Source organism: Myotis yumanensis, unplaced genomic scaffold, assembly GCF_028538775.1.
Source record: "Myotis yumanensis isolate MYYU_CA2020_CCGP unplaced genomic scaffold, mMyoYum1.0.hap1 SCAF_2, whole genome shotgun sequence".
Classification (NCBI taxonomy): Eukaryota; Metazoa; Chordata; class Mammalia; order Chiroptera; family Vespertilionidae; genus Myotis; species Myotis yumanensis.
The window spans coordinates 168311037-168320862 of NW_027223753.1; the positions used below are offsets into that span (position 1 = coordinate 168311037).

Sequence of the window (9826 nt, forward strand, 5' to 3'; positions counted from 1 at the left end):
TTAAGGTTTTACATATGTGTCCTTATCCCCCCATTGCCCCACCACCTGCCCCAGTGTCTGTGTCCATTGGTTATGCTTATATGCATGCATACAAGTCCTCTGGTTGATCTCTCCCCTTTCCCCCACCATCTGTGCCTTCCCTCTGAGGTTTGATGGTCTGATTGATGCTTTTGACCACTGCTGAATAGCTCCCTTCAATCTTGCCACCTCTATTCCTTTGCCTTCCCAGTCCCCAGAGTAAGTCTCTAAATGAAAATTCTAAAACTCCAACAGTTAGTTCTCTATTACTTATAATATAAAATCTATGAAACCTAAATTCCTTAACATAACTTATGTGACCTTTTGGTCCAGCGTTTGAGTATTCTCTGACCCAGCCGTGGGCAAACTACGGCCCGCGGGCCGGATCCGGCCCGTTTGAAATGAATAAAACTAAAAAAAAAAAAAAGACCGTACCCTTTTATGTAATGATGTTTACTTTGAATTTATATTAGTTCACACAAACACTCCATCCATGCTTTTGTTCCGGCCCTCCGGTCCAGTTTAAGAACCCATTGTGGCCCTCGAGTCAAAAAGTTTGCCCACCCCTGGTCTGGCCTCATCTCCTACCTAATCGCACCCCCCACTGCAGCAATACTGATCATCTTGCAGCTACCATGCAATCCCAGGTCCTTTTACCTCTTACCTTTATGCATGCTTCCCCCTCTGGCTAGAATGGTTTTCCTCAATTATCACTATAAACTCCTAATTAACCATCAAGGTTCAGATTAAATATATCACCTATGTTGGGACAGTTTTCTCAATCTCTTCTCTCTTCATAAGCATGAAATTGACTGTTCAATTATATGTGCTTCATGCATGTACCTGTACATATAAAGTGTTCAGAATATGTTCCTAAAGCCATTAAGGGCAGTGATTATGTTTCTTCACATCTGTGGTCTCCAGTGCCTTTCATGGTGTCAGGGATAGCAAGAGTTAATAAGAATGTTTATTTACAAAAGATGGAAGCTGAACAAAAAAATGATGAAGTTCTGTCTACCGATAATAAAATATAAAGTCAAACCCTTCCTCAAAGGCAGCAAAAATAACAGGCTCTCTTGTTTATATGAACATGACAACTAAAAAAAAAAACTGAGGGGTCCCTTTGATCTCCCTTTACCCCTTCTCCTCAAAACAATATCTAATGGTTAAATCCACTCTTAGAGATTTAGGTATTAGAGCTACTCTCAAAGAAGAAATGTACCCTGGGAGTTTTAGGGCATTGAAAATAAAAAGTAATTGTACCGTAAGAGAACTTAGATATGATCTTTTCATATCTAACTGTAAAAGAGGAGACTGAAAAAGAATGTTTGTCAGATACTGAAGCTATGGAGAGAACTGAGTGCACAATTCAGAGCTTTCCAGAAGATTCTTCCTGGATCTGAAAAGTAAGGAGTTTGAGGAAAATAAGAGCAGCAAACCCTGATAGGACATAGTAAAGGAACCCAATACAAGTCATGAAGCTCTATCATATACAGTGTTTCACTGGATTCCCCCAGACAACCAACCTGTGAGGCAGAGATCATCTTTTCCCATCTCGTACGAAAAGAAAATAGGTGGACCACATTTCTCAAAGTCATACAGTGAAAATGCTAAGAGTTCATTCCCACCAGAATGCACACATTCCTAAACCAAGTCAATGTTCCAAAAAGAAAGTTTTCAAATCAAAGAAAAAGATACATACACACACACACACACACACACACACACACACGTTCACACGTGCACACACGCGTGCGCGCGCACACACACACACAATTTTTTTAATCTAACAGTGACAGGAATGAGAGGAACAGAAGGGGAGTCTCCTCCTCCCCTGCCCTGGTTGCTGGCTCCACAGAGGAAACTAGTAAACCAGTCCCGGCATGATTCCCTTCACTCCCCAGAATCCTCACAGGTCTTTGTAGCGCTTCTGAAGCTGAGCCTGAGCTTTCAGATCTTCCTCTTGGAGTTGCTTAGCCACCCGGAGATCATGCTGGACCAAACGGTTCCGCTGAATGTTTGATGCCAAATGATGCTCAACTGGACAGAAAGATGGAGGAGAGGAATTACAATGCTTTGGCTTATTGACAATAAACTTCCTAATAAACTTAAAAAGAGCTTTTCCATTAAAGAGCTTCATACCCATCACTTTATTGTATGCTCTCAGTAATGCCGGTTAATAGGCAGCACAGGAATTATTATCCCCATCTTTCCATTAAGTAAAAAGGGGGTCAGAAAGGTTAAGTCACTTGCCTTTGGTCACATGGCAAAACAGTGGCAGTGACAGGACTTCTACGCAAATATTCGCAAGCCAGGGCCAGTGCTCTCTCTGCTCCACAAGCTATCACTCTACTTCTAAACTACATTTTTCAATACTTACTTTTATATCGCCACACCAATTAATGATTCACAAATTACATATTCACAAATATGTACTTTTGCACAACACATACAGCTTCGATTTATTTTTCATAGTTATATACTTAAATATTCATCAAAATCCACAGTCTAGATACCATCATTGCCTGGAAAAAGACCTTTGCCCCATTCCTAGGGGAAGAAATAGCTCCCTAAGCCAGACTTCTACACACCCCAAATCCAGGTGTAGACAAAAAGGGGGCCACATACTAAACCTGATAAGCTCAGGGAGGGCCTGCGTGGTGGATGTAACTACAAAGGATGGTCTGCAACTGAACTCACATTTTTAGCTAAAAGTGAGTGATGACTGCTAGTCATGTCCCAGGCCAGTATCTTCCCTGACAAAGGTCAATCTTTATGTTAAGCCTGTCTATTGACTTTTTGCACCTAAGATAACATACATTTGAAATGTCAGAGTAACTCCCCTTTACCAGAGCAGAAGACCACAAAACCCCTTGTTATCTTGTTCCCCTGCATACCATCTCTATGTGCTGCAAAGTTAATTAGTAACTATCCTGTACCCATCAATGTAAAAGAAATATGTGTGTCTCCATTTTACTCTTTATCTGGTCACAGAGGTTTCCTTGATTTGCTTTCTCCTGCCTCCCTAAACTATCATCAATAGATTTCATGTAACTCTCCCTATGCTTCCTGCTTTGACTATAATGTATAAAATAAACTGCAAAACAGCCATTTTCTGGAGCATTTTTTTTCAATCTGTTGAGATTTTGCTTTTGGGCAATTGTCAGTTTGGCTCAAATAAACTCATAAAACTTCTCTACAGGTCTGGACGTTTCTCACGTTGACACATGTATAACCAGTCCCTCTTACAACACACTAAGGTTTTGAGGCCCTCTTTTCCTCCAATGTACCCACAGTCATCAAACACCTGGCAGCTGTCATACTTCAAAATACCCGAATGTCATGCTTCACCCAGGTGTCCTGGGCCTAGACAAATCGCTCGGAGGGATGGATGGTGCAGCCTGCAGCCTGGTGACTATGTTCTGTCCCTGACTCACTCTAAGACACCTGCCTCGAGCTACCACTATAAAAAAGAAAACTGAAGGAGCAGGGATGAGGGCTATTACTCACTCTCCTGTTCCTGCAGGCTGTGGGCCAGGGTGTGGTCCTCCAGGACAGCGAAATCTCGACACACTGCAGAGGATGAGAGAGAAACGCAGATAGGAAAGCTCATTAGTAATATTGCAACATAAAAAGAAAAGCATGTTCTTTACTTCAAAAGTCAATTCTCATATTTAAGATGATCAACTTTATAACTTGCACTGCACAAAATAGTGACTAGTTAGCATAGTCTTCTTTCACACAAAAAAACCCCCACATAAGTACCTGCTCAGTGACAAGCACAGGGCATCACAAGATAATGGTTAGTTCTGGTCTCTGGCCTAAAGATATTAACCACAGAATCAGAACCCTGATGTCAGGAAATTCCAATAGACAAGAATGTTTTGCATATTGCAGCTGACAGAAAACTGAGTTGTCACGTGGTCAGAGGAGCTAAATAAACCTTGGCAGCCACCTGGGGTCCAGAGGATCCTCTCTCATAGACTTATGTCTATCCTGGTGCCATTAGGAAAAACATACCTTTATCAGTCCCTCTGGTAGCAGCAGATCTCTACTTTAAGGATAATCACATTCTTTAATAGGTCCACACCCTTAGACATGAGTTAGAACTAGTTCTCTCGATCTCTCTAAAGGTAATTGTCTAAAAAGAATCTGCAAACCAAAAGAAAATGGGAACCTCAGAGTATACCAGAATCCTGCGCCTAACTTTGCCTCCACCTGGAGATCCAGGCAAAGCATTTGCTGACCTATTTTCTTAGAAGCAAATGAGAAGAGATAGTCTCCAAGGTCCATTCTACCCCAAATTGCAATTTGAACTCCTGCTTCTTAAAGCAAACATACAGGCAGGACTCATGAAAAGTGATGTTCTGTTTGTTTGTCTTAAGGATGTGTAGTTTAGGTGATATGTCTTTACTCTACTCCAAATGTGTAACTGACATTAAAAAAGAAAATTCCCCAAAGCCTCAGACTACTGTAATGTGTAGGACTTATGAAAATGTCCCCTAGGGCTTACCAGAGGTTATAGATGTCTTTCTACAGCTTTGGATTTGCCTGTAAGGACATTTAACTGAAATGAAGAAACACTCCTTTGTCATGCTTAGCACTATGTATGTGTAATACATACATTCATACAGCTCTGGCCCTTACTGCAACAAAAAGGTAGGCAGAGCTTAGAGAAGTCAAAGTTAAATGGTTTTATGATGGAGGAATCATTTTTTCCCCAAAACCATATTAAATTGAGTATTACCTTAGCTTACCCCTTGCTCAAATGCAACTGCAAAACCAGTAATTCCAATAGGAAGTCCTGATTATTCTCACCGAACTCGAACTTGAGGCCCAGATGTATTACCCAATACTTCACAGGATGAAAGTGATTACAAGATAAACTGGTTAACTCTCCCATTTAGTAGGTGGGAAAGATTAGGGCTAGAAGGAAGAAAGAGCTTATTAATGCTATAAAGTGTGCTGGTAATAGGACTGGGAGTCCTTTTCTGAGCCAACCAGCATTCTTTCCTTGCCTAACACGTGACACCCTCCTCGACTCCAGGGAAACCATGGTGGGAATTGACTGAAAGAAGTTATTCTACACTAACCAACATGAATTCTCTAAAACATTTAGCTCATTAACATTAATTAAATGGCTAGAATATGTATGGATTTAGTTCACAGAAAATGAATATTCAGAATGAATTAGCTAAAGTTACATCTTGTGCAAAAGAATGCTATTTTAATATATGGCCTTATTATTTGAAGCACTTTTATTATACAACAAAGGCTTATGTTTATATATTATAGTCAGTATTAATTTTAGATTAACTAAGATTATATTAATTTTAGAATAACCTTATTATTTTTCAAACCATGGGCAGGAACCTATTATTAGGTCAGAAAATCAGTTTACTAAGTCTGGGACAAGCATTTAGAAATGGGTAGGCTAGAAAATAGAGGATATCACACATCTACAGGAAACTACGGTTTGAAGAAACACTTTCAGTTGTATAGACACGTTTGTATGAAATGTATTATGCCACAATGTAAAATATACATCACTGAGGATTACGCTTAAATAGTTTAAAAGTCACTTCAATTTATGTTGTTGGGGTAGAAAGTCACACCAGAAAAATGTATTTTATATGTTTTTGTGTTGACTAAAATTAAAAATTATAAAATTACTGCAGTTTTCCATGGGATAGCCATGTGAAGAACTGCAATAACTTTATATTTATTTTACTCAGCACAGTATTAAAAACAATGTTGTGCAGTACGCCTGGGGGGCAGGGGAAGGGGACGGGTTGGAGGGGGTCCGAGGAGGAAGAAAAGGGGGACGTATGTAATACTTTGAACAATAAAGATAATTTTTTAAAAAAAATGATAATGTCATAAAAAAACATAATGTTTACGGATACACATACCTGAAGAAAAAAATATGGACTTTTTAATATATGGCACTAACATAAACTGAGTTTAGAATAGTGGTTACCTCTAGAGAAAAGCGAAGGAGCAGGAGTGCCTTCGCTAGATAAGGTATTCTACTGCTTTATAAATGAGGAGAGAAGGTTGAAGCAAATAAGGGAAAATAGTAACATCTATTAAATTTAGGCAATAAGTTCCTGGGTTTCTACATTAACTGTGCTTTTTGTAATGTTTTATGTTTATACCAGAGGCCCGGTGCATGAAATTCATGCATGGGAGGGGTGTCCCTCAGCCCGGCCTGCACCCTCTTGCAATCCAGAACCCCTTGAGTAGGATCCCTAGGCCTGGTTAGTAATCAGGGCCAATAGGGGCTTTCCTTCTCCCAGCTGCTGGCAGCTGGCCCTGCCCCGCCACTGCCACTGCTTGCCGTCTGTGTGGTGCTGCCCCCACCCCTCCACCACTGGTCACCTCCCTCTGCAGGTGACAGGCGTGGGGTGCGATAGCTTGGCTGGCCTGGGCCTCCCTCTGCAGGGCGATCATGGGGCCATGGCGGGCCCCCTGACCAATTGCATCGCACCCGCCTTGGCTGGCCTGCCGCCAGTGCATGTCATAGCGTGGTCGTCTGGAAGGTCATCCGGATGGTCGTTCTGCTGTTTGGTTGATATTCATATTACGCTTTTATTATTATAGATACATCACATTTTTAATTATATAATTAAATATTATATTATATTTTTTAAATCCACATCTTTTATTTCATCAGCAGCATATATTTAAGATGCTTGACAAATCATCAACAGGTTCAAGGAATTTATATATTACAAATTAACCTTAACAATAACTCTTCTTAATTTCCTAACATTTAAATATTAAGATTAAAGTATATTTGATTACTGTGATTTGACCCTGAATTCTCTTACAACAGCAGCTGAATTGGTATCCACAAAATATGGGTTGGCCTGGGTTAGAAGGCAAGGTAGAAAATATTCAAAAGCTACATGGAAGCATACACACTCACACAGAGAGTAGTATTGTTAGTACAAGGACTTAGCACTGCAGAGTAAATAAGAACTTCCAAATATATAATCTCATTTATACTGATATTTTATTTGTTCAATCTACAATTTCTTCTGCATGGCTCTAGTTCCTTTCCAGATATAGCTCTGCATTCCCTGCATCACTACTCTAATGTGAGCTGGAAAAGTCACACATCCACCCACCTCTGTAAAACAGTAACCAGACTGGGAGTTACTGAACACATTTCACAGCCAGGCCAAGTTCAGACCCTGATGTTTGCTTCTTTTCTAATCTACTCTACTTTGAAGTAAACAGTATAAATAGCATAAACTCATCTCTCAACCTAAGATAAACCACTAGGCCCTGGGCTTTCACCCTCCCACTTCCCAAGCTTTCTTTCCTGTGTGCAATTCCACTTACTCCAATCTCAGGCTGATCTTGCGATTAAGGAAACCACATCCAGCCCTCAATGGTCCTGTAGCCTCTTCTTTCCTACCCAAACATTTTCCCCAAAGTTAGGGCATGGTGGGGCTAAGTCTATTTTGCACCATTAAAACCATGTAACTCTGCCTCCTTGTTTAGAAAATCATCAACACGTTATCATTGATAAAGATGCACACTTTATCATTCAACTCAGCACACAGCTGTCGCCCATCCAGTTGCAAACTCTTCAGGGCAGGGCCCTGTAGGCCTAATTTCTGTACCACAGTTAGGACTGAAGCAGTCTCGACCCCTTTTGGGGTCGAAGGACCCTTTCACAGGGGTCGCCTAAATACATCCTGCATATCAGATATTTACATTACGATTTATAACAGTAGCAAAATTACAGTTATGAAGTAGCAACGAAAATAATTTTATGGTTGGGGATCACCACAACATGAGGGACTGTATTAAAGGGTCGTGGCATTAGGAAGGTTGAGAACCACTGGAATAGAGGATATAGAAACACTTTCAGAGATGCACATTGATTGGAAAAAAGAAAAAACAAAAACTGATGGTTAAGGTCAAAGAACAGTAAGAGTCCCATAGACAAAGAAAATAAACAATATTGTGAACAGAATTAAGTTCTGCCCTTGCAATGGCATCACAGAGACGAGCAAAAGTTTTCAAACATCATTTAAATAAAAATTGGAAACCTCCTTTATTCCCATTAAAAGGCATACCGCTTTAGTGGGCTTTTTAAATCCAAATACGTACATATAAATAGTAATTTAGTTTACATTAAGCCAAGCACGTTTCAGGAATGAAAACTGGGATTTTATATATAGATAGGTATAGATATATTATCTTTCTACACAGACACACACACACACACACACACACACCAGCCATTTTCCTTAAAGAAAAAGATGATTTTTGTTCTCTATGGATCCCCCTAAATAAATGGCATAGTGTGCACCTACTAAACACATTTATTCACCAAGCATTTACAAAGCACTATTTTTGGATGAATAAATCACTTCCAAGACATTAAGGAAGTGGAGATGACAAAAAGACAAATAGGACTATAATTTAATAAATGTTATAAAGACCTATAGAAAACTCTTTAAAGGTATAAACAGTGGAGCAGCTATGCTTTTATGACTTGGAGGTAGGTTAAGGAGTGGGGGTAACTTGGGCAGAGCATATTAGGACACCTGAAAGAGTTAATACGCAAAATGAATCACAAAGGAAGGTTACAATTCCTATGGGCAGAGAGCCCAAGTAACTCCATACAAGCTAGAAGTCATTTGCCTTCTGTCATTCTTTTACCGGCATCCCAAAACTTTCTGAAGATACAATTGCTATGACTCAATCTTTACAAGCTTCCACCCTCATAAAAATGCCTGGATTAATGATAAATTCACTAGAAGCTATTTCTTTCAACTGTGTCTGTAGTGCCTTTTATGTTCTGGTATAATTTTGTGAATTATTCTGTTTTTGTATAAATGCTATTTAGCAGATGGAGTACATACTCGGTGTATTGAAAGCAGGGATGATGCTTGCTTTTCTTTGTTCTGTACACATAAAACACTCTCTATGAATGAGAAACATGTTCCAGACTCATATTTTGTCTTAAAAAGTTTAGTAATAGCTGTCAGCCACAACTGACATAGATAATGCACTCTGTAGATTACAATGCACTGTTACATTTATTCCTCCTAACCACGTGAAGATAAATGTTTTATCAATATCTCATTTTATATATGAGGAAACTAAGGCTCAGCGAAATCAAGTAGCTTCACCAACATAACCCAACAAGTAAAAAAATGAATTGGAAACTAAACTGAGCTCTTCTGACCCCAAATATTTCTTTCAAAGAATTCCTAGGAAAAAAAAGTAGTCTACATTTTAATATGTCAGCAAAGGTGATATTAAATGCTAATTAAAATAAGACAAATATATGTTAGGTTCTTGGAAATTGAGGATGAAATAAAACTTAGGTAAGAGTGGTGAATGTGTTCAGAAGGGTGGTTTCTAGATCCCAAAATAAAGCAATAAAAATGGGACACAGTTGAGTTTGTCTCTCTACCTCCCGAGAATAGGCCTCTAGCAATCATAGCTGGCCTGAAAACAAGGGTAATAAAAAGTTCCCTTTATTTGCAGTGTTTCATAGGTGACCTACAAGAAAAATCCTAGCTAGTGACTGCAGTGGGAAATTCCAAAGAAAACCTCCCTTTGAGATCTAACACCCGCCACTAACTCTCCAAAATGTACTGCTCTCTTTCCAAAGGGAGGGAAACTCATTGATGACCAATATCGATGAGTTTCCCTACCTTTAGGAAGACAGCAGTAATACATTTTAGGTGAAGGTATGTAAGAGATGTTAACCCAATCTGAACTAGGAAATAACATATGTAAACCCTATGCCTTTGTGTGCTGCCCTACAAAATAAATG

General features: G+C 39.4%; 1 protein-coding gene across 4 annotated transcripts in view; it reads right to left on the reverse strand.

Annotated features, from left to right (window-relative positions):
• The window catches only part of CCDC50 (coiled-coil domain containing 50), an 85105-nt gene that overhangs the window by 50140 nt on the left and 25139 nt on the right, over nt 1–9826 (reverse strand). For all 4 annotated transcript variants that reach the window (XM_070406572.1, XM_070406570.1, XM_070406571.1 and 1 more), the window contains exons 2-3: nt 3529–3591; nt 1932–2058 (exon numbers count right to left, since the gene is read on the reverse strand). In XM_070406572.1, coding sequence (XP_070262673.1) covers nt 1932–2058; nt 3529–3591 — 190 coding nt within the window. The remainder of the gene's footprint in view (nt 1–1931; nt 2059–3528; nt 3592–9826) is intronic.